This window comes from Mycteria americana, chromosome 17 (assembly GCF_035582795.1).
Source record: "Mycteria americana isolate JAX WOST 10 ecotype Jacksonville Zoo and Gardens chromosome 17, USCA_MyAme_1.0, whole genome shotgun sequence".
NCBI classification, from domain to species: domain Eukaryota; kingdom Metazoa; phylum Chordata; class Aves; order Ciconiiformes; family Ciconiidae; genus Mycteria; species Mycteria americana.
In genome coordinates this window covers 7669220-7694055 of record NC_134381.1, presented here as the reverse complement: position 1 = coordinate 7694055, position 24836 = coordinate 7669220, and the positions used below count along the sequence as shown (strand labels likewise).

The 24836-nt window shown below is 53.9% G+C and overlaps 1 protein-coding gene across 24 annotated transcripts in view; it reads right to left on the bottom strand.

Annotated features, from left to right (window-relative positions):
- The window catches only part of LOC142418077 (uncharacterized), a 127154-nt gene that overhangs the window by 77634 nt on the left and 24684 nt on the right, over positions 1 to 24836 (bottom strand). For 5 of the 24 annotated variants that reach the window (XM_075519405.1, XM_075519404.1, XM_075519406.1 and 2 more), the window contains exon 1: positions 12607 to 13023. The exons of 3 other annotated variants lie outside the window; for them this stretch is intronic. In XM_075519405.1, the coding sequence (XP_075375520.1) occupies positions 12607 to 12952 (346 nt within the window). In that variant the 5' untranslated portion in view covers positions 12953 to 13023. Of the gene's footprint in view, positions 1 to 871; positions 2757 to 2839; positions 3017 to 3043; positions 3266 to 12606; positions 13030 to 24836 lie in introns of those variants that run through there. 16 more of the 24 variants (XR_012778181.1, XR_012778182.1, XR_012778180.1 and 13 more) reach the window with 10 other exon arrangements.

The window sequence follows — 24836 nt, the reverse complement described above, 5'->3', positions numbered from 1 at the left end:
TCTCGGCAGGGTCCCGTGGGGGACCCAGGGACAGCCGCAGCCTGGCAAGGTTTATTCTGCACCGCAGGGAAGGGGCACTTTGGGCCCCTCCATTCCAGCACTTAAAATCGTGGTGGCAAGGAAAGTTTCTCATCAGCATCGGCAGAGGAGAAATCCTTCAGGGTGAGGTTTTGCTCTCGGGTCCACGGGTGTGAATTCCCCGCGACTCAAGGGCAGGTCTTTGCACGTGGGTGCTTGCGCCCATCAAGAGCCAGTCGACAGCCTCAGGTGCCCAGGGAAAGCCCGGCTGTGCTAGCTTTCCCCGGCCCCTTTCTCAGCCTGTTTTCTCTCGATCTCCTGATCTCCTGATCCCTCCCCTGTGAGAGATCTGGGATCTGCTCTCCCATGCAAGGCACGGCTGGCACGTCCGTCCCCAAGAGCCGGGGCAGGAGGAGGTGGCACGTCACCTCCAGAGCAGGTACCAGCACACCTCACCTCCGAAAAAGCAGCAACCACGTGTTACTCCAACCCATGCGAACGGACTAAAAATGCCCTGGGCAGGGCTGCACCACCCCAGCTGGAATCAGCTTGGTCTGAGCAGCCTCCAGACGCAGTTGCAACAGCTTATTTGCAGCTGAAAAAAATCACATTTATGGATCCAACATGACAGCAAACACTTTTCCTTTTTTTTTTTTTTCTTTTTATTTTTTTGATTAAGTGGAAAAAAAAATGGACAAAGCCCTTCCCAGCACAGGTAGGATCACCGAAACCCAGGGCTGAGCCCGCGGCTTTGGCAGGCAGAGCGAGCGGCAGCTCTGGGGCAGGGGGTGTCAGCCAGCCCCACCGCCCCGGGGCCACGCTGCCCTCCCCGCGGAGATCGGCTCTCCCACGCCAATATTCAGCTCTGCTCGGTTCGCTCCAGCGCCAGTCCGATCGGATCAGGCCCAACAGGATTAACCACATAACGCAGCGCCAGCGAAAGGCAGATTTGCCATTTAAAAAGAAACACGCGCACACCAAAGTCCGCGTTAAAGAAACCCTCGGTTCAAAAGTTGCCTCCAAATTTAGGGTTTCTAAAATTAAGATTTCGTATTTTTTATAAAATAGAATTAGACCCTTCATAATAAATTAATAATCAAAGACCCACAGAAATGTTTCCATAAACTATTTTTTTAATTCCAAAGGAAACCATTTGTTTAAAAGAAGCAAGTGTTCCCCTGCAGAGCCGGCACTCCAGTAATTGCAGCATGATGATAGAAAATGGGGCTGGATAGCAAAAATAACTTAAAACTATTCTAAACAACCGTGAAGCTGAGTCATCTGTTTCAAAGTCCAAGAGAAGATATCCCAGCGACGGGGCCCACAGAAAATGCTAAGGTGCATAGTTAAAAGGGGAGGGGAGAAACAAAAACAAACAGTAAAAATAGTACGAATTCTTTCAGATACTATTTGCGACAAAAGATGAAAGCTGGGATTTTCATCCTCTTTCCAGCATCTCGACTGTAGCGAAGCTCAGGGTTTCATCGCACCAGGCATTGCGCACCAGGCACCCCTAACGCAACGGTCCCGGGGTGTAAAACCAATACTCAATACCGGAGCTTAGTGTTCCTCTGAAAAAATCAAAGGAAAATAAAGGCACCCTCTCCCCAGCTGGTATCAGCCAGTGCAACCCCATGAAGAACAGGGGAAGGAAAGGCCAAACCCTGATCTCTCAGTCTTTTGTACTCCAGCCTCACTTGTATACACTGCTATCACGTTACAAAATGTGTAAGTCGCTGTATGAATGGCAAGGTGCCACCAGCATAAATACATTCGTATCTGGACAAAGGATCTGTCCGCACGTCGGGATCTTCATTAAAAATGAGTTTGTAAGCACTTCCCCTCATTCTTTTGGTTCATTTCCACAAAAACAAAAATGTAGCGTTGCGTCAAAGCTGCAAGGACACCCAACACAAGACCAGACCAAGCGCTTGGTGCTTCAGACCAAGCCAGCTGCGCTTTCACAGCACTCCCAGCTTTCCCAGGCTTGTCCAGGCACGGGTTTAAAGTGGTGGCCCTTGATCCTGGTAGCTAGCTTGATCTAACAGCGGGTACGCCTAGAGCACAGCCTGGTGCAGCTGCAGTAAGGCCATGGGCAGCGCACGGTGGGGAAATGCAAAGGCCAGGCAAGAAGGTGGGGACGCGCTGCGCAGGACGGCGAGGGCTGCACTGTGCTGCACCGCGGGCGCCCGACGGTTATGGGAAGCAAGTGCCACGGCCACCGAGAATAAAACCATCATGGCTATTTAAACACAAAGCTGCAGGTATGGCACCTTGCTCTGAAGGTTTCTCGGTGGATGTTGGTGGAGATGGGCGATCGCGAAGGGAAGATCCTCAGCACGTTGCTTACATGTGCTCCCTCTAAGAGGGACAGAGCTCCGCAGATCTGGTCTTAACCGACACAGCCAGTCCCTTACGCCCTGCTACCAAGACTAATTTAAAGCTACTTCAGGTAGATATGGGCGCACCAGACCACAGGGATTGCTCACATCAAGTTGACAGCGTGGCATTTGAAAGTCAACTGGAAGGTGCTCCAAAGCAGCGTGCCATGAACAGCAGTGCTTGCGGAGCTGCTTCACAAGCGGCTCAGCCCTCTGCATGTGAGCAGCCATGGAGAGCGCAGAGCAGGAGCCTCCTCCGCTGTCCCCCCATGCCCTGGGGCACTATCTTGTGGCTGGGGCTCCAGGGACAATTCGATTCCCCCAGGATTTCACAAACAGTCGACAAAAGCAGGAACCCTGGAAGGAGGTGACAAAGTGACAGTAAAGCCTGTGGGAACAAGCAGCCTGTTACGACAGAGGGACAAGTGGCAGCGACAAACCTTTCCTCGTGCATGCTCGACAAAGGCACGCTGGAAACCTGGTGGCCATTCCTGCTGCTGGCACCTCCTTCTCCAAAACCTGTTTCAGACTTCCCTTCTCCTCCTCCAAAAGATCCGACCGCCTTAAATTCTGCCTTGCGCTGCTGTAACGAGGGAAGGGCTCTTGCTTTCTGCTTACTGATGAGGAACCAACGTCCAAAAAAAAAGAGCATGTTTGAGAGGCAGACAGAGTTTGCAGGGAGAGGCCATAGCTTTTATCAGGCCGACTGACAGAGCTGGAAAAACAACAGGCTGAATTTTGGGCACAACTGGCTTTCTTCAAGGTCTGTCTATGTTGCATACAGGAGAAGCCTGTAGTTCAGACCCGGTGTTCCAGTTTTTTTTCCTAGGCTGCACCCTGAGTTAAAAACACCGCTGGCTGAAGGGCTGGAAAAAAACAATGAGTTCAGACAGGAAGGCATCTAAGAGGGGGATTTCCAAAAAGGTGGGGAAGAAACCATCAAAGCAAGATTTCCAAAGAGCTCGGTGTGTGGGGTGCTCTTTGGGCAGGGAAAGTTTTCCAAGATCTGACTCCAGGACAACTTCAAGACAACGATACTGTCAATGCGCGAAGCTGCCTCAGTCCAGGTAGGCAGGTGACTCCAGCTGGAGTTAAGAACAAAGCACGGTGGCAGATCTGAACCTCACGTCCCTTTTACGCAACGCTCTCATTGTAAAGAAGTCGTAAAGCAGAACTTCCCCTAAGTTGATGTACATTTTAACTCTTTTTTTTCAGCAGATAGAGGCATGAAAGGGACTCGACACACGGAGAGTCAAGCCTTGCACCTTGGTCACCACAATTCGATCCTCCACCTCCCAACAGCCAGGCAGAAAGACTGTGGGTTTTATCGCAGGTCATTGCTGGAGCACGCAAGCACCTTCCACATCTGATGTTGCAACATCCCCCAGGCTTTGCAGAACCTCTAGCAGTGCTGCCTTTGGGGGTCAGATACCTGCTGGATTTGATGCCTGGCTGGAGGGATCTCTTGGAGGGATCCTTCCTGGCTGAAGGTCCCTTCATCTGCTAAAAGAGCACACAGAAGAGGATGGGTTGTTCCCTAACGACAAGCACCATGTAGATTTGCCCAGCCTCACCCAGAGGACTGCTCCCTCTCATGCCTAAAGTACGTCCTCGGCTCTCACCAAATTCACAGGTCTCGCAGTCTCCAATGTGCTTGTCCGCTGACTGCCCCAAGAAGCGAGGCAGCACTTATCTGTGTTTCACAGATGGGTCACTAGAGGCAGAGAGACAAAGCCCCATCTTCCCTCTGCATAAACTCCTCAAAGCGGCAGGTTTGAGGATTTCATGGTCTTCAGGCACCTGAACCTGAGTCCAACATCACCCAGAGCAAAGTACCAACTCCAAAATCCCAGAATCTGGGCCAAAAGCCCTGACCACTGGCCACCCTTGCCACATCCCAGCCAGCTGAGATTGCTCTCCTAGGTTTCATCCCAGCCTCCATGCTCTGGACTGTCTCAGAGGAGCAGCTTGTGCTGCTCACAGAACAAAATTCAGCCTTTGATGCCATTGGCACTTTCTCCATTAGTTGCTTTGAAGATTAGGGCCAGAGCCTTAAATTGGATTCAGAAGCTGATGGGGAGCCAATGGAGCAGCTTGAGCTCCCGGTGGCCTAGCCCTTTGGGGAGGTGAGCGGTCGTGCTCTGCACCAGCTGGCCCCACCACACTGTTTCTACTTTCAGCTTCTGCTACAAGGCACAGAAGCACAGTCAGCTTGAGCCAAGCAACGGCATTGATACAGTGGACAAAATTGTCCCCAAGCTGGAGGGAAGAAGGCAGCATTTTTGGAAAAAAGCATTGCCTGGTGATCACAGCTAGCAAAGAGGCTGGAAAAATTGGGATTCTCCAGACCACGCCCATAGTTCAAGGCAGCACGGTTCAACAGAAGACAGGCTGTCACCGCGGGCTTCAAAGCCTCATGTTTTCCAACTTGCTTCCTCTCCATCCTCAGCTTGACTCAGCTGCTCATACCTGCATCCCACAGCAGCAGCAGCTCCAGTGGTTGTGCCAGCTGGGAACGAGAAACACGCTCATGGCATCTCCGTCTCCCCTCCTGGTGGGAAGTCCCTCTCCTGCCATCACCACCCATCCCCTGACTGCCCCTGCCCTACAGTGGATGATGGGCAGCGGCAAGAGCAAGGTCTCCTGGGGGTAAGCAGGTAGCACGGAGGCCAAGAGCATCAGGAACATTGACGGGAGCCCAGAGTGGGAGCGTACAGGCATGGTTTTGGTTCCTCGGTGTGTTTTTCACCAGACCAGTTCTGCACTCACAGTGCTAGGCACTGCACACCCACAAACACGCACTAAGGGACCATCTTTGCTCCAATCCGTACAATTTCAGCACTGAATAATGCCTGTGGAGTTCTGCACACAGAGCTCAGGCTCTAGGCTCTCAACAAAACATCCATCCCCCCGACCACGTCCCCTCCCTGGCCCTCCCAGCTGGGAGCCGTGGGGCAGCACAGCTGGATTTCACCTGCACCACCACCCAGCCCCGCAGCATCCACTAGGACAAGTCCCTTTGCCCAAATTCCTTCAACCCCTCTGGAGCCTGCCAACTCTAAGGATGCTAAGAAAGGAGGCGCACGGACCACAAAAAGCCACAGCTCCTCTCCCCAGTCAAGTTGAAATCCACGCATGCCAAACTTGCTTCCAGAGCATCTCCCTCCTCCGGGAGCCAGGGCACAGGGGCAGCAAGACACTCCGTGCCGTGAAGTGACATGCACCAAAGTAACATGTGGCACAGTCACAGCAACTCTATTAATTTAAGTTAATTTCCTGCAGTTCTGTCTTAGTTTTCCAGCAGATTCAGGACTTAAAGGTTAAAGCGTAACCTTGTCTCAGTAGCTTGCTATTCGCTCCATGCAAATGTCTACCTACAGCCTGGTAATTACATGCATTTCCAAAGAGCCAATCCGCCGTCAGCCTGACAGATACTGATCTTCCCGTTTTATTTTTAGCTCTGTGCTTCCCCCTCTAGATGCAAAAAAAAATTCTGTTTGTTCCATCTTTTGCTGCAGCCTCTTTTTTCCCCGGCTCACCAGCCAGCTCCCATCTCACCCGGGCTGGAGCAGGGAGCGGTGCGGGGTGGCAGGCTGGGTAGGTGCTGGGCTCCTGGTGGGAGTCCTGCATGGGTGCCCAGCACGGTGAAAGCGGGCAGCCGGCTCCTTTGGGACCACCCAGGGAATTTGTGTCCTCTGGCAGAGCGGGGTGTTTAAATAGGAAACTCAAGTGAGACATAAAGAGCTACGCACCCCTTTGCAGGGGAGCCGGACACTTTCTCTCGGGGACATCTCCAGCACGCGTGCATCCAGCCAGGTCCCAGCTGAGAGAAAAAGGGGCCAAAGCTGGCAAAATTCTGCCACGTGCTAGTGGCTCTGCAAGTCCGGGATTTGTCATCGCACAGAGCTGGGTGGCTTCCCCGGTTAACCACGCGGGGCCACCCAGAAAGAGGAGGCAACGCCAGTCGGGCAGGCAGTGGAGGCAGGTCAGCCGTGCAAAGACAAGGCGCAGTTGATGCTTCCAACCCCTAAAATGGGCACACATGGGACTAAACGCGTGCAGTGCCACGGAGGCCGACACGCTGCCCTCCTCCATGAGCTGTTCTGGTGGCTTTGGGGAGGAAGCAAGGTGTGCAAACTAATAGAAATTTGTATCTTCCAGAAGTTTAGCCCCATCGGGCAGCTCGCCACCAAAGAGCAGCCCAAAAGGCTGGTTGTAAATCATGACACTTGGAAGAAACAGTGATCAGGTTCTTCTTTGCCTTTCGTTTTGGAAGGAGTCTGGGAGTGGGGATGGGTTGGGCTTTGAGGGGTGAGGTCTGCATGCCTCTCTCCCCCTCTCTCTCAAATGCATATTTTAGATTTAAACCAGAACAGATTCGCACAAACTTTAGTCACGTGACGGGGAAAAAAAAAAGACACCGAGCCTCAGAAGTGACATGCGAGGAAAGGGCTGGCTGCCGGCACTACAGCACGGAGGCCGACCTCACCGCGGCCAACACCGGCTGTGGGCCACAGGATACGGCTCGGGGACATTAAGGGAGTGAAAAGGGTTTGCACAGAGCAGAGAAAGGAAACCTGGATGCAGGGAAGCCACATAATAAAATGCATTAAATAAATAGCTGAAGAGAAAGAAGAGGAGCAGGGAGGGGATAAAGCAGAGGGAAGGGTTGAGTGTGGCAGTTGCAACCTCTATGAGACTCCAGTAAAAGCCTGCAGATCTGGGACGGGTGCATCTCCCCAACACTACGGACACCTCTCTAGGGCTCACCCCTGCATCGGCTACCCCGGCTCCAGCCCCAGCCACCTAGGAGGTCATAATTATGTCTCATACCTGCAAAGAAAGGATTGCTTGTCTTGTTAGACTTGTTAAACTGAGGATTGTAGACTCCTAGTCACAACAGCATTAAAAAAAGTCATCAAGAAATTATCCCTACACAGTTTTACATTTCCAGGGGAATCTCTTCAAACCTCACCAGCGATTCCCTTCCTTGAAATTTTGTAGCAAATAAAGCACACAACACTCAAAAGCAGCTTATCCAGCAGCCTTCAAACATTTTCAACAGGTGGGTTTAGGTAGTTAGGAGGAACAAGGATTTTACAGAGATCTGGGCTCCACCGTCCCAGCCTTCCCCTCCCACAGCTCCTAACCTGAAGGTCAATCTAACACACGACGGGGGGAGCAGGAGCCATCCCAGCCACTGGAGCAGGCACTGGATGAGACTGCGGGGTGACAGAGCAAAGAGTACGGAGGGGAAGGTAATCATCCCCGTTAGAGAGCGGGGAGGGCTGAGGAACAGAGATTTCGCTGTTTACTTAACAGCCCACAAGCTAGGAATGACGCTCAGATCCCAAATCCCCATCCTTCTGCACCAAAATAAACAAACAAACCAACCAACCGACCTGCCTCCCATCGAGGAGGAGCCGGGGAACTCCAAGGGAGCCTTTCCACCCTCCGCAGAGACGCAAGCCCTGGCTGAGCTCCGCGAGAACCGATTCCTCCAACGCCAACGAGTTTAGCCAAAGGAATTCAGGGCAAGCAATGAGAAAAGGCTGGTGCAAACCTACCCCTTCACCACGTTCCTGCAAAACATCTTTAAATCTGAAAGCTTCGCATAATTGTGTTTTAAACAATTCAAACCTGGCACTGCCAGCCTTTTGTTTGAAAGTCGCTTTCTTGCTGCTGGCTCGTTTGGGTTTTTTTTTTTAACCATTATTCAGTCTCCATTCTCCTTTGTGCAATTCAATCATATCGTTCTCACCTTAGCTTGAAATTTTAAAGGCTGGGTACCCCCAAGCCTCTTTCCTTGCATTTACACCCTTCTTTTATAGGGAACAACAACAGTCTCTGCCACACATCATTTAACCGAGGACTGCACCCAGGGCTGCAGTTGTTCTCCCACACCCTGGACACCCCTGCAAAGCAACCAGCAGAATCCCGGGCCTTAACTCTTTTAACCTCTCTTTCCACACTTATCCCTCAGGTTCCATGTCATTGTGGTGCTTTTCTCCAAATTCCTCCTCAGTGAGTTTACACTCAAATGTCATTGCAGCGCCCAGGCTTGGGCACTGGAAAACAGTGCTGTGAGCACAAGCAAGAGAGAAAGAACAGGGTAGCGTCTCCAGGGCTGTCTGACACGTGGCCTCAGCATCTGTTGCCCAAAAAATATCAAAAGGCAGATCTTGCACTTACACAAGACATGCACAACAGGAGGGTTTAGCCTTTCTGTGACCACAGACAGCTTCAGAGCTGGGTCCTCACCAACCTCATTTTGACCAGTGCTTACATTGCACTCTCCAGCCCTGTGGTGACATTTATTCCAAGTCTTCCAGCTCTTCAGCTGTTCTGCAAGAAGCTCTTTCCCTCTGGATCTCTGTTGCAGTTACATCCACTTGCCATTTTCCAGGTTGCGTGTTTATTTCTGCCCTCTTACAGCTGACCTTCCCAGGCTTTCTCTGTATTTCTTTCCTCCTTGGCTTCTGTGTCTTTCTGCGTCTAACGAACAGGCTCACCATGATCCGGGAGAGCGCTGTAAACAGCGGCATGGGCCACCCTGAGCACAATCCCACGACGGAGGATGTGACCTGCTAAATTAAGCCGAGCCTGCAGTCAAACCCTTGGATGGGTGCTCGGTGCTCCCCGTCACTCAGTCTATGCCTGCTTACCTACATCGTTCATTTACAGCCTCTCACTGCAGCGTTTCAACCTATGGCTGCATATATCTCCAGCGAGACGTCCTGAGGCACTGGGTAAAACCAGCCGTGGAGCGTTGCATCCATCAAGTTCCCTTGGACTGCTCAGACCCATGACAAGCCCTCCTGCGTGCCATGCCGTGCTCCAGCTCAGACATCACAGGAGCAAATGTTTAACTTCAGGTGCATTGCTGGGAGCCATTAAACACCACCTCTCTCCCAGTGCCAGCCCCGTTCCTTTGCTAGAGGCTCCTACCGCGTAGCCAGATGGAAATTGCCCAGCTCAACCTATTTTTCTCCCTCCATCCTCCCTGCCCCAGGCTTTGCCACCCAACCCACATTTCTCCAATGTCCCAGGCGAGATGCGAGCTCCCACCCCGCGGCGGGGACGTCTCCGACCTGCCAGCACAACATCCCAGCACCGCATACGTAGACTCAACGGGAGCCTTTCTACTGCTTCATGCCCCTATTCCTCTTGGTCTCTCTATTCCCTCATGGGCTGCTTTTCTATTTGGGAGCCTATGATTGTATCTGACAAGGTCTCCTAATTGTCTCCACTGATTTTACCAGAGACTGATTTTAAAAGCAGCTCAGTAACTTAGTCACTTCAATATCATTGCTGAATTCAGCTCCCTCATTTATTAATGGGCCTACTTTTGCTCTTTCTCCCCTGATATGTTTGCAAAATCCCTTTTTATTTCTCTTAACCCCTTTGGCTAACATTAACAAGCAAAAACTCAGTAATATTTGATATTATATGTGTATAAATAAAAGCAGGAAAAGATCTCATTCACTCCTGTTAGAGCTACTAAAGCAGGCCTAGGGCTCTGGAATAGCAGCGTTACTGCATACGTTAAATATCTCCATTACTTTATTAATGCACAGCGTTGGAATTTTATTGGATAGTTTGGGTTATTTACCTTATAAAGTAACATGGGCATCACAAACCATGAAAAGAGGGTATTTAGTACCTTCTCCTTAAGTTTGCATCTCCACATACCAAGGGAACCCAAGACTACAAAACCAAAACCCCATGCGCTACGTGTTCTTTCTTTTAAGAGAGGTGGGGAGGAAGGGGGAGAGGGGAGACCAGCAGGTAGCCTGGCACCAATGCCATCGCACTTCTTGCTCGGGAGGAATTTGGACGGGCAATTTGCAAGCAGCAACCCCAGCCTGCTTTTACAGCCACAATGACGGCCGGCAAGTGTGAAGCACCACTCATCTGGCTAGAAAAGGTTTTGAGGTGCCCCTTCCTTGCGGCCCAAATCCAGAGGTGACAGGAAAGAGGGGAAACAAAAAAACTCCAACTAAACCCAAAAAAACACAGAGCAGTTTCCAAGAGGGAATTTTCCATCTTCGAGATTTTCATTGACTTCTCAAACATGGTTCAAATGATGCCCTAAACTGTAATAATTGTAAATTGTAATAATCAGAACCACTTAGCAAAGTGACAAAAAAAACCCCATTTCCAAGAGTCTTTATAAGAATTAATCTGGATAAGTCAAGTCAGCCCTGATGAGAGGCCAGCTTCGTAACTCTGCAGGCTGCACTGTTATTTATCTGCGTTTAAATCGCTGCCTCAAAGACTCCACAACCTGGGCACCCAGAGACCGGCTCCGGTTCCCTGCAGAGAGATGACCGGTGAAACAGAGGAGATCACCTGAAGGAGCTGCTCCCGGGCCCTGGCCCCAGATCTCAGCGTTACCCCCAGTACAAAGGGGGTCCCATGGGAGCAGCAATGGGGCTGGGTAAGACCAGCTTAGGCGAGTGCATTTTGGAGCTGTGGGACATCTGTGCTGGATGCCCCAAGCAGAAATTCACAGCATTTGCCTTTCCAATTTAAAGCTGGGGTGGGAGGAAAAAAAAAAAAATAAAATAAAAAAATAGGGATTTATCCCAGAAAGAGAGAGCAGCGCTTTAGCCTCAGCAGGGCAAGGCTGAGCCCACATCCCAAGCACTTGCCACCCTGACCTCCTGCGAGCCATCACGATGGCGAGCCGTCACCCTATTTATTTGCTGCCTTCCCCTCCTTTCTTGGCGGACGCTGCCCTCCCACACGCTGCTGCTACTGAAGCAAGGGAGAAAATGCCAAGGGAGAAGCCAAAAACAGGCACGTGGGGCTCAACATCTCCCTTGGCTTCCCCTGCTCCAGCCAGTGCTAGTCCCCAGGGGGACAAAGAGACAAGATGGTGGCTGGCATGAGGTGGCCTTCGTCGCAAAAGCCCTTCCCAGGGGCTGAGGATGTGGCGCGGTGATGGGATGAGCTGGGAGAGGAAGGATGCTCGGACCCCACCTCTGCCAGGTCCACAATGACCGGGCAGCACGGCTGCAGGGTGAAATCCTGCCCGGCAGCACGGCGATGGGGCGAGCTCAGGTCCCCCCCAGCAGGGCTGAGGTGACAGGTGACAAGGCCATCCCTGGCTTCACCCCTGCAAACACTTCCCACCACTCTTTTGGGGTGCAAAACCACGGGAACCCAGACTTTGCCCATCACCCTCCGCCACGCTCCCTTCTTTAAGCGCAAAACTTCCCCCCACCACCTATTTCTAAACCCAGCCCGGTCCAAGCAGGGGCTGGAATCCTCTGTTTTGGGGTTTTTTTTTCCTGGGGGTTGTGATTTTAGGCAGCAGCAGGGAGGCAGAAGCACCTGCTGCCAGCCACCCCGGAGCCACGCGCGAGGCTGCCCGCAGACCGCAGGCAGCGGCGCAGGCAGCAGAGGAGAGGGAGGGCGGGCGAGCAGGCTCCCCTTGCAAAGTCTGTCCTGTGCTGTCTAATAACACAAGGTGTCATTGTATACCCAAATCAGTGCCTGGAGCTTTATTTATAACAACTGAAACACAAAACCCAGCAGGCCAGAAACGGCGAAGGGAGCGAGAGACCGGGGAGGGCAGGGAAGAAGCCGGGCGAAATGTCCCTATTTAGCAGGATTTGCCTTGAGATTTTCAAGCCGGATTGAGGCTGGCGGGGGGACGCAGGGGGCCACAGGAGGAGGAAAGAGAGATGAAAGGGAGGGAAGAGGGAGCTGGCGGAGCAGCGATGCCTCCCCGGCTGCGGCAAGGCGACAACGCCGTCTCCACCGCCGAGCCCTGCGTGGAGCAATGGGGGTGCTTCCCTCGCAGCCCCCCGCCGGCCAGCAAAGGGAGGTGGGGGGAGGCTCCAGCTCCCCTGGGATTCTCTGGCTTTTACACCTACTCTTTTTTAAAGGCCACTTGTGGCTTTTTAGCCACCCCCTCATCCCAGGAAGAGCTTTGCAGCTCAACAGCTGGCTCCAGCGGACTCCCTCTTGCATTGGAAGAGGCTGTATCTGCAAACTTGGCAAGAGCCATCCCAAAGGGACTCGCCCAGCCCGGCAGGCAGCCGTCCCAGCGCACTCCCTCGGGCGCAGCTCCCATCAAACCCAACGCCAGCAGCTTGCGCGACCCTGCTCCTGCGAGAGGCTGAGCACCCTGAACTCTCGCTGAACTCGGCGGGAGCAGAGGCGGCTCGGCAGCGAAAGGTCCCAACCCTGCACTTACAGAATGGGGAGATGTGCTCTCCTCGGGTGGGTCCAGATGTTATCACCGCTGCTGCCACCCCCGGCAGCTTGTTCATCTGCTCCCTTGTGCCGGAGGCTCCCACTGCCGGCGCGGCGTCGGTGGAACAGCTCTCGCGCTCTCCTCCGTGGCTCCTGGGCAAAGGCTGGCAGCTTTGCCTAAACCCCCTTTCCCCAAGCAGCTGGAAGGGAGCCGCTGCCAGACTTTGTACTGAAGCGGCTGAGGTGGGAGCATTCATGTCCCATTCTTCTGACTCACCGAGGAGGTGGTAGGCAGCAGCGGGAGGGAAATAAGAAACAGCTGGAGGGGGTAAAGGGGGAGGTAACATCTTAAGGAGTTGCAGCTAGGGATGCCGTTTGGTGTTCACCTCCCCTGCAGACAGCTATTTAAATCTCCAGGTGCAAAAGCCACTGAAAGTTCAGGCTGAGTCAGAGCTCCAAAATTTGACCCACTAACAGGCAACAGATCGGGCCCGTTAAGAGATAAAGCTGAACCCTCCCTTATGGGGGGGCTGTCTTGCACTGAGGGCCCCTTTGGTCCAGCTTTGCTTCTGCTGAAGACAGCGGGAGCCAAACCGTGCTCCCTGCAAACAAACCAGAGCCAAGCTACAAAAGCAAATCCATAAAGGAAAAGACTCCATTGACTTGACCAGGACTTTAAAATCTCCCTTTCCTTCCACTCTATCCCGGTATTGGTCTCAGATGTTTTCTGACTCTTCATTTGAAGAGGGAGAACACACCACCACCAAAGCCACAAGGTGCAGGGGGAAGCGGCTTTCGTGTTCCTTTGCTAGCAAGCGTTCACCCAGCGTCGTCCCAGCTGCACCCGCCGCCCTCAGCTCCCCAAAGCCTACCTGCGGAATTACATTTGCAAAACTGTTGCCCAGGAAATGTGCAACTAAAATCTGTGAAATAAGCATGCCTGGAATCAGACGTTCCCAGTGTAGTTAAACGACCATGCCTTGAAATCTGCCTCTGCGTTTAGCCACGCTGCCATGTACGGAGCTACAAAACAAAACACTCGGCTTGTTTCACATCCCGGCCTCGGTGCTGGGACTCGTTCCCTGCAAACAGGGAGCCCAAACTCCTTCCCCTGAGGGCTTCAGGAGCATGGCAGCAGGAGGAACAGCAAGATCGGGGCCCTACACCTACGCTCGTGTACAAACTCAGTCTGAGGGCTCAAAGCACAGGGTACTGCCAGTGCAACGAGCTTCAGCCACTCAGGAAATAAAACCCCAGCTGTCTCCAAGCAGAGGAAATAGAGAACCAAGACGCTGGAGTTCCCCGTCTCTTCCACCACGCGTGCCTCTTTCACAAGGGGCAGAGCCTCTGGGGGCTACATGACCCCAGCTGCCTTGTTTCATCACGGTGAAAACAAGAGCTTTCGTGGGGAACGGCGGGACCCCAGGAAACGTCCACCGAGGTCTGCCTCAGCAGAGGATGGAGCCTTCAGGGCAAGCAAGCCATGTCAGTCCCACGTGGAGCATCAAGGGGGTGAAACTTGGGTCCCCTCAGCCCACGCAAGGGCTAGAGATGCTGTCACCAGTTATTTCAGAACAGGGCTTGGAAAGCCTGAGCCCTGCTGGAAATTTCTGACAGGTTATTTCAGAAGGGTTTGTCCTATGCAGTAGGAGCAGGATTTTTCTCTTTTTTTTCTTTTAAGACTTTTGTGGATGGGAAAACATCTCTCCTTCCCCCCTCTGAACTCACCATTCCAGTCTCACATCCCGCTAGAGTAAACCACAGGACGCAGCCTTCCCACTTTCTTCTTTTCCCAGCAGCAAACAAGTTTTTACTCCATCTTTCCTTCCTGGGGAGTCTGAGCTGCATAGGAAGGTGGGCAGCAGAAAGGCAGGTCCCCACGTGAAACCATGGCTCCGCTGCAGCCCCCAGCCACTCGCTCGGAGTCCCCAGCACTGGGGGGAGAGCACAGGGTCGGGATCCCCCTCCGAGCTCAGCTGCTTCCCAGGTTTCACGCCGTACCTACACCTGCAAGGAGACACGGCGCGATCCAGAGGGTGTTGCCTCCCCAAGACGATTAGGCTGTGTTCGAACCATGACCTCAAGGAATCGGATTAATTACGGCAATGTTGAGCATGACTTCGTCTACAGGGACAAGTCATGTTTGACATCCCTGCCAGCTGGTTACAGGGCTGGAGGATGAGCGAACCTGCATGGTCCCTCGCCGGGCTGGTTTATTGGCACGTGTTCATCAACGGTGAAGGTTTTGGGGAGAACAGCCTGCGTGAAAGCCTCAGCAAGCAAAACCTTACACCGGAGCATTCACACACTGGCCAGATAGAAGCCGCGTTGCAGCATCATGCTGACACACGCAATTCGAAGTGATGCCCAGGTAGAAAGCCAGGATCTTCCAGCAAGCAATGGCCAAGTTTTACGGAGCATCCGAGCAGGGGATGACTTAAACTGTTGTTTTAACACACAGATGGGGAGGTCTCCTCAGGGAAAGGCAACAGGTCTCGCACATGAAACAGCACGTTCCCCAGCCTGATCCATGGGCTTTAGCTAGCATGCAAATATCTGATATTATTTCTCACCTGCTGATGGGTCCTGACCGTGGGAGGATTAGACAGTCGGTCCCAGTCACAGATGGACCTACAGGCTGGAACAAGGTCTCCCTGAAGGGTCAGCGTCTCCCTTCCCAGCCACCCTGCCTGCACCGCCCTCGCTCCGGGGCTGCCCACCTCCTCCCACCAGGCAAGGCTCTGCCTCAAGAAGTCTAAAACAGTAACAAAAAAAAAAAAAAAAACAAGCTGATATTTGAGGCCAAAAAAGGGTTTTGAAGCAAAGGGGAAGGTGGGGAGGTGGGGAAGGAATCTGAAGTTGCATCACTTGGAAATACCCGAGTGCTTCGGAGATGTATGTACATGTTCAGCTTCCTACTGTTTCTCCAGGAACCTACTTGGGAACAGCAAAATGACACCAAAAGGAGCCCAATGACATTTGCCTGAAGCAAATAAAAACAGCCTTGAATTTAACCCAAATTAGCCCACGTGCAAAATATTCCCTTCCTTGGAGCTAGGCACTTTGGGGGTTTGGAGCTCCACGCAGATGAGTGGGGTGAGAGAGGTTCGAAATATAAATCAGTCAAGAGCTTTTGCCCTTTGGCTGGGCTCAAAACCAATCCAGAGACATTCTCCATGGTATTTCAAACATTTCTCAGAACATGGAACTAAAACTAGGTTTCATTTCCTTCAACAGAAGTCACCATGGCTCCTTCATGACAAGGAAAATAGATTCGAGGGGAAAGCCTGATTTTCAGTAAAAGTTTTGTTCTTTCAGAAAACCAGGCTACTTTCCAGGCAGCTTTCCTGCAGACAGAAGACCTGCACCCGGCTCCAAGAGGTTCCTTCTGCTGCCGCCCACGCAGGTGCACTGAAACCCAAGGAAAGCACGTGGACGGCGTTGCAAGCGTGATCCCGTTCGGGGAACGTGATGCCCTCTGGGAAGGCCAGCTTCGACATCAAGCCAGGACAGACCTCTTACGGGGACCGGTCTGGGTCCGGCTCAGCTGAGGAGACACGAGCCATTTGACGCGCTTGGCCAGGAGCGGACCTGGCCCTCCTCACCCAGCCCCAGTGATGCAAAAGGCTTTGCTCGCTGTCTGGTGCGGGCAGGTCTGCCTGCTATCCCCGCCTCCCAGATGGACCCAGTTCTCCAGGGGCTCCCCTTCTGCAAGGTGTCAGGCAGGAGGAGGGGAAATAGAAAAACTATAGGCCTGATGCTCCATTTCCAGAGGCCGCCGTGAGCCACCGATCCAGACTGGGAGCGGCTCGACTTGACGCCTGCAGCCTCAGGAAGAGGATCCTTGCTGGGGCCGTTCCCTCTCCCCGAAGCATCCCCCGGCCCCTGCTCCCACGCATCCCCTGGCGAGCTGCCCAGCGCCGCCGCAGCATTGCTCCTGCCCGCCTGCACACGATGGTTAATACGGCAGGCAGGCCAGGTGGCTCAGGTGTGCATGCCAAGCAGCTCCTCTCTCACCTGCAGCAACTTGTCGAGGGGGAGCCGCATCTGCCCTTTCTTGTCTGGCTTTAATCTGCCTGGGGAAAAGGGAGAAAAGGGATTGGGGAAGGGTAAACACAGCTTAGGCAGCTGCAAGTCCCGGCAACCAAAGGGCTGAGCAGGTGATTCAGAGAGCTGGGGGCCTGCAGACACCCTGTCCTCTGCCTCCCGCCGACATCTCCGGTGATGGCAGCGGCCTGGGAATTGCCAGGGTGATGTGCTGGCTGCCAAGGCCACAGCATTCATCGCTAGTCCAGCAAAGACAGGACGGGGAGTCTGCGCTGCAGGGTCTGGGGTAAATTCCTGCCTCTTGCTCTGCTTCACCGCCTCCCTGCAAAGACTGATCCCACCCAAAGGACGCAGGACCCAGGACGAGCAAGGCAGAGCATCGGTAAGTCCTGTACCAGCAAAGCGTCCAGCACTGCTGCAGATGCTGTGACCTCCCCTCAGGCACCTCCCCGGCATTGCCCCTGCAGAAACACGACTGTACCAGAGCCCCAGCCACAGCTCCAGCTTCCTCAGCGTTACTCTGCTCCACGCGACCACGCTACCTCCGTGAGCCTCTCTGCTCGACAGCCTTCGCCACTAGCCCATCCCAGCATCAACAGCTTCCTCACCCTTGGAAAAAAAGAGACTCGGCTCAATCAGGTGGAAGCTCATTTCTGCCTTTGCTTCCATCAGCCTTTCCACAACCCAAAGAAAATCCCGGTGAATGAAGAAAAAAAGCCACCTTTTTGCCCCAAAAGGTGGCTGAAGGGTTTTGGTACGTGAGCTGATGACTTTTGACGTGGGGTTCTTACACAGTGCCCAGCGCTGTCACAGACATCACCTCTAGATCCTCTGCTGAGACATGGGAACCCCCAAGATGGAGCTGAGCCCCGCTGTATCCAGCCCAGGGTTTGCACAGGCTCCCGACAGAAAGGCTCAGGACCACAGGCGTTTGGTCCTCATCCATCTGCAGAAACAGATGCTCCTGGGGGGAGGGAGCTTTTCCAACTGCAACCACACCACTGAAGAAGCATCCCCAACCTTGTCCAAGACCTGGGAACCTGCCCAGCCAACCAGTCAGGGATATTCTGCCTGGGTGAATCAGGTCTCAGCCCAGCGAGGACCAGCCCCAGCACAGGGCAGGAATGTGAGCAGCGACGGGAACGCGTGGGGCAGGTGAGGGGAAAGGGCCTGACAGGCAGGGAAGGGCAGCAACTGCCTCAAAATTAGGCCACAGCTCAGGAGAAGCCACGCGACGTCTCCCCAGGCACCGTCACCTCTCCCCTCCACAGGGAGGGCAAGGAGCCGGGCTGGTCCTGCACGCAGAAGAGACTTGCCACCCCTGCAGTCCTGGGAGCCGCTGGCCCCACACGCGATGCAGGCAGGGCCAGGCAGCGCTGCTTTGGGGCAGCAAGAGCCCCCGGTGCAAACCCAGGAGAGCCGCTCAGCTCACGCTTGTGCTCCATCCGTTCTCCACCCCGGAGGCTCGGGGTTACAGACACCCTGGTGCACAAGGCAGGGCGCAGTTTCCTGGCATTACAGGGATTTTTTTGCAGCTTGCCAGCCCTGGTAACAGCCAGAACCCTGCAAATCCTTCCCCTGCCTGCCTGTCCACTCCTCTCTGAGTCAGGAACAGCCGTAACCCATTGCAACCCCTCTCCTGACAGAGCCGAAGCGCTTGGAGCTGCCCTGGGGAGATGGGAGAGCCAGTCTGACTGGCTCAGGGCTCACCGAGAGCTCCCTGGGCAAGTAGCCTTCCTCACCTGGGAAGCACGGGGAGACCTGTGCTCCCAGTTACCTCCCGAGCAGGTCAGGACGAGGGCCCTTCATTGCCCAAGCCTTTGGCCTAATTATTTTCATTCCTGTCCCCACACCCTGCCTGTAACAGCAGGGATCAAGATGCCTATTACAGCACACACGTTTCGGAGGCGCTGCCCTGTCTGCCAGCAGTTCAGAGGAGGCAAAGTGACCGAGCTGGAAAGAAAGGGTTTTGCAAGTCCAGCCTACGAGGTTGAATCCAATTTCATAGGCACCATATGTATTTGGGGCAGGGCAGATGAGAGGATGGGGCAGGAGGGTCCCTGACTGCAGATGCAAACACCCAACTAGGTTTGCACCCATGCACACTGGCGCACCGGGCAGACGGCTCGGTGCTTGCACCCATCGGCAGGACACCGGCACGGCCGCAGCAGCAAGGCTGTGACGGGGGAAAAACTCTGCCAAAAAAGTCCCGTCAATTCCCAAGTGGCACCAACACTGCATATGGTAAGGGCTAAACGTGCCTTAAACTTTTAGCCTAACCAACAGGAGGGGAATATATAAATACGGGGAGGAAACCTGTGTGTGTAAGGAGGGAAATATCAGGATAAAAAAGCCTAAAAGAATTAAATAAGAGGAAAGAAGTGCTGGGAGAAAACAAATGTGGGTAGAATAGTCAGACTCTGGCAGCAGTTAAAACTTCCATGTGTTTAGATCCCTGAATCAACGGTTAGAGATGCTACAACAAATGTCACCTTCATGTGAGCACCAGAACTGCAATTTTCTCATCATCCCTTTTCTTTTCCCCACCCTTTTTGTTCCTGTTTGAAGCCTGTTCAGAGGATAACCTGTTGGGGGCAACCCCGGTACCCAGCAGATGCTAGGTTTTTCTCCTGGGTTCCCTCTCTTTCCTCCTCTCTTTGTCCTGCGCTCTGTCGCTCCCGCACACACCAACTCCCTGTCAAGTTTCTGGCTGATCCAGAGGGAGACGTCGGTCCTGCCAGCTCCAGCATCCAACTGCTCTTCCCGGGCCCGGGAGCTGCAGTAACCATAGAAACTGCATCCAACGCGCAGGCTCTGCTGGGGGGGCCGATAGGATGCTCAGACACATGCACGCAGGCAGGTAGGGACCAGCCAAGGCTCCACCAAACCACCTCCAAACGATGCCCAGGTCTGGGAGAGGGGCGAGGCGGAGGGGGGACGATCGAGGCTTTTCTCCCCAAAACCTCGCAGAGCAGCTCGGCAGCTCGGAGCGGCGTTGGGAGCTGTTTCGTCTGCGGGCTGAGCGCTGGCTAGCCGGTTGCAGAGCTGACAGTGCATTTTACGGCACGCGGGGAGATCGGTGAGGTAATTGGGAGGATTCTGTTGCAAAGCTTTGTCTTGGTCTGCCCTGCATGTTATCTGCAGACTAGATGGGTACCCAGGGCTCCCGCTGGCCCGAGAAGTAATCAGTCATTAATCCTTCGGTTCTTTTTGCACCGTGAATATAAACAGGCCAAATCCTATCCCTGGCTGTGCTGGGGAGAGTCTTTATGTTGATGGCACTGGCAGCAACACGCTTGCCTCCAAGGGCAAGATTTGGACCGGCACAGTTAGTTAACGAGCTGATCCAAACATTGCATTAATTTTACACCCCTCCCAACACAGACATAACCCCCGCTTTCAGCAGCACGACTCAGAGCGGGCTCAAACCACGACCACCTCTTCAGACACCTCACGTCGAGCCCTTAAATCCATGCACGGCTACGGAAGAGGCGCGATTTTCGGAGTCACTGGGCACAGCAGATGCTCGGTGTCTACGAGAGCCAGACAGCATCCATTTCAGCGCCAGGAAAGCGGATCGGAGGGGTCTGGCGAGGGAGGATGGGGAAGCGCTATCTGCAGACACCCACGCACACCCCACGGGGCAGGAGGTGGCTCTGGCAGCCACAGCAGAGCCCAGGACTAGTGACCGGGATGGCACACAGAGATGGGCAAACACGTGCAGTGGGGACGGCTTAGTGGCTTCACCAACTGCTGATGGCATCTCTCCGTCCCTCTCACCCGCCGCGGACGAGGGCTTTCAGGAGCACCACGATCCCACCGCGGGGCTTTCCTCCTCTCTGCCCCTCGTCCCCTTCACCCCGCCATCACGGTGGCCGGCGGAACGAGCCTCTGGCTCTTGCACCAGGTTGGAGATGGCCAGCTTGCGGGGAAGCATAAGCACCTACAGGAAGGTGTGAGGCGGGGATAAAAATACCAGCAGTCCTGCCTTTTTAACACAAAAAAACAAATAAAAATAAGTTCGCACAACTGCCAGGCTCCCTTCTTCCTTCCCCCTCTCCAAGCCATAAATACTCCACAAAATCCCCACGCGCAAACAAGTCGTGGCCTCCGGACAAAGAGGCCCAGCCTCCGAATGGCCACCAGGCACCTATTTTGGGCTGTAACTCAGCTGGGGTGGAACAAGCGGGCTCAGCTGTCCTCCCCGTCCGCAGCCCGCAGCCGGGCCAGCCGGGCCTCACCCCCGGCTCCAGCCCCTCAATGGCCCCATTGTTTGGGGCCGGGAGCTCAGCTGCGACAGCCGGGACGGCCCGTCTGGCTCCCTGACATCCGGCAGGCTACGGGGCCCGCAGCGGGCCGGGGGCCTCCGCCGTGGCGGGGGGGACACCAGCCCCCGGCTCGAAGCCCCCCGCAGCCCCCCGAAGAGGAGGGAGAAGAGGAGGGGGCTGCGTCCTGGCGAGGCAGAGCTGGGTCGGGGTCTCCTCCCTCCCCAGGGCTGTCGTGGGGAGCGTGCAGGGCGGGACATGGCTCCTACTTCCTTGCATGGCTTTTGGGGGTTTTTTTGGGGGAGGAGGGCGGAATATGACGAAATGAGACACATAGGAGTCAAGCTTTCCTCTCCCACCCCAGAGACATGGCTTGAAATCTCCCCACTTCCCCGGCCGGCTCCCCTTGTCTTGCTCCCCCATGCCGAACTGGGGGTGAAAGGAATCCCACAGGCAGCTCCCATCTCTGAAACGGGCCAAGGGATCGCAGGGCAGGCACGCACACAAACCCTCCAAGCTGCCAAGAGCGGACCTGAGCACAGGCTGGCGTCGGGACGGACACACTTCAGCGGATCCCAGATCTGCAGGAGATACCGGCATCCACAAAGCCTTCCCGTGGCTCGGCGCCCCGCCAGCCCGGCGCTGTCGAAAATCAGAGCCCTCGAGCTACACCACGGAGAGGCTCCGGCACCCTCCGCCTTCAAGGGCTCTGCTCAACATGCAGACACCTCCACCCAGAGCTGAAATTTTCCAAAAGGAAGGTTGGTGTCGACTTTTCTTTTTAAACTCCCAGGGGTTTCCTCCTGAAAGATGCAAGCGAAGGGCTAAAAAAATCCCTTCCTTGTGCAGCGTGAGGGCAGCATCCTCAGCAAGCTTCAAACACCACCCAAGAAAAAATGTTAAAGAGACTAAAGAAGCCCAAAAAAGCAGCCCAAGGCATCTCTACGCCATTGTTCTTTCTGGGCCAGAAGGGGTGAAAATGCCTTGGGACCAGCAGTGGGACATCGCTTTTAACACCAACATGACACACAAGGGACTGTGCCCTCTACTATGTGACATCGCGGTGACTTGCTCTGTTCCTGTTGCGAGTAATTGCTGCAGCATCCCACCCAGCGTCGGTCACACCAGTTCAGCCACAGCAGCCAGGAAGACTCTCTATCAATACCGGTACGGTCCAAAGGGTCACCCACATCAAACATCCCCGTATCAAACCTACCGAGCCAGCCCCATGCAGCAGTACCATCACGTACTGGTTGAACTGGCAGGCGATGCCTATCGATACGAGACGTGCCTTCTTTTTGCACAGCTCATTTCTCTCTCCTGAATGAGAATAGCTTTCCTGGCAGTGACGGTAGCCCACGCGCAGGAACAGCTTGCTGTTTGTACTCGAAGCAGTGAAGTCGCAGAGCAGCCCAGCGCAGGCGAGCCCTGCTTTACTTACCGCTTGAGACAACGTTCTTGGTCTTTAAGTAACCATTGTCCTGGTGCAAGGCTGGGCAGACCTGAGCAGGGATCAGTAAAACAGGAGGTGGTTTGGATTTTCTCTCAAACACATGCCCCCATGGGGGCAGGGAGGCCCAGCCTGTGCTGATTTATTGGAGGAGATACGATTTAAACCCACTCCCCCTCCCAGTAATTCTACAGCTTTGCAAACGGAGCATCTGCAACTCTCATGCTGTCCACACAGACGGTCTCCAATGGTCCCAGAGGAAGAATGCAGCCAAGCAGTCCCCAAGACCAGCTACAGCTGACACATGGCTCCCCAAAACACGGGAGAGAGGCAGCAGGCACCTCTTCCTCGCAGCATGTCCCCGGACCAGAGTCAGGAGAGAAGACAACCCATCACCGCAGCATCATGAAGGCTGCACAGTCCTCTCCCTCCCACCATGTTGTTCTTGCAACCTCGGACAGTCTTTTAATGTCTGCTCCCCACTCTGGAAGAGTCTCTGTGATGGATTAAAGGAAAAAGCCAAGCAAAAAAATCTAACTGGACCATCTCCTTCACAAGCTTTCCTTGTAGGATTTCTCCGACATGGGCCTGGCACCTCCCTGTGCCACGCAGGCTCTTCGGCATCTTTCATGAAGGTCATTTAGCAATTGGTTCCTTCCCCTGTATTGACCTCTTATGTTTTTGGCTGCCAGTGACCCACCTCTCAGCTCCCAGAGGAGGATCTAGCAGAACAGCCACGTGCTGCTGAAGACCTGGAAGAGCCCTTCCTTCAATGGGCCTTGCAAACTCAGGAGATGCTTTTGTGAAGCAAGTTTTGCGGGCTGATCTGCCCCAAGCCCTGCTGGAGGCGGCAGCAGCAGAGCATGCTCCTACCAAAACCCCTCTGGTTGCCCTGTAAACCCCAGCTCTAGATGCTTAGGCCATCCCAGAAGGACTTTGTTTGTTGTTGCTGAATCCAGCCTTCCAGGAAAGAGAGCTTTAGTAGCAGAGAGCTGGATAATGCTATTTATGTGTCTTCTTCAAGTGGTTTTGCCCAGATAGCCTGGAAGCAATGTCACCTCCAGCAGCCAGTCGGACACAACAAGAACCCCATGCCAGATCTCTATTCTGACAGCTCCAGAAGATGATTCACCGAAGAAATATTCAACCCAGGGTCTCCCCACCCAGAGGGAATACCCAGTGATCTGATCTCTCAGAGACTATATTTTACTCAGCATTTAACTCTGGCAAAACACTTGATAGGACCAAGAGGGATTTTTGCATCTGCCGATCCACTGCCTCTTCTCTCTGTTCCTCTCCAAGTTTTCATTGTTGCCTTGAATTTGACTTCAGCCTGCTTCTTTTATGGTATGATGCTGATACGATCACACTGTATCCCCCCAGAACTTTTAAACCTACTGACCCACTTCCAGCCAAGTTTATCAGGGTAGGTGGAGACCTTAGAGATAACATTCCTGCAGCCACAGAGAGGGATCGTGGGACGGGCTGGGATGCAAACTCTGCTCAGACATCATACAATGCACACAGAGCAAGACACTACGATTTTTTCCCTAACCACAGGGAAACAAAACAGAACAAGCTGCAGAGTTGGAGCTCGTGGTTTAAAACCCAACTGCTAGACAAAGCCAGAGGAATCGGGCTTTGCAGGCTCCAACCCTTGCAAAGCAGCACATCCAAAGCCTTTCATCTACAAGGCCAGAAGTGAGGTGAGACCCTGGACTTCAGGCGTTTGCTGGAGGAGCTGTTTCAGGGCCGGCCACATTGCAGCAGCCACTGATCTCCCAGCAGAGCAGCCACGGCACTAGATAGATTTAGTAGCAGAGGGCTGGGTGATATTACAGTCACCGTAGATACATACCCCACCCCAGAATACCTCCCCCCAGCCCTGCTCACCACCACATGCTTTCCCAGGCGCTGCCAAATGAAAAAAGACCAAGAACCCCAGTGCTAATGAGCCACAGGTACAGAGCAGGAGAGATCAAGGACGTTGTAAATATCTCATGTTCCTGCAAGAGCAGGGTAAAATTCCCTGGGGATCCTGGGAAAGGGATCATGCCCCATGCTACAGAACAGGTTTCCTGCAAGCATAGCCAGATTCAGGATCAGAAAGCTCAAGCCTCAAGACAACAACCCCCCAAACAGGCATCCTGGAGATTTAACATCCCTGAGGAGCATCAGCACATCCTTCCCTTTATAGCACACCTCTTGTGGTGCCCAGTCTCCCCATTGAGAAGACAGCAGAAATGATTTCAGGTGCCAGCTTGATACACCAAGGACTGCAAAGAAAAAAACTCCTTTCTTGCAGGAAGACTGTAGAAGCCTCGAAGCACTGGCTCAGCAATGCAAGATCACCCCCAATTCCTCTCCCTCTTTACCTCCTCTAGCCACCATCCTGCACACCAGCCCCTGCATTAGCCCCCACCCAGGAACAAGGTGGGAGAGGGGCACAGGTCCATGCTGAATCTCCTG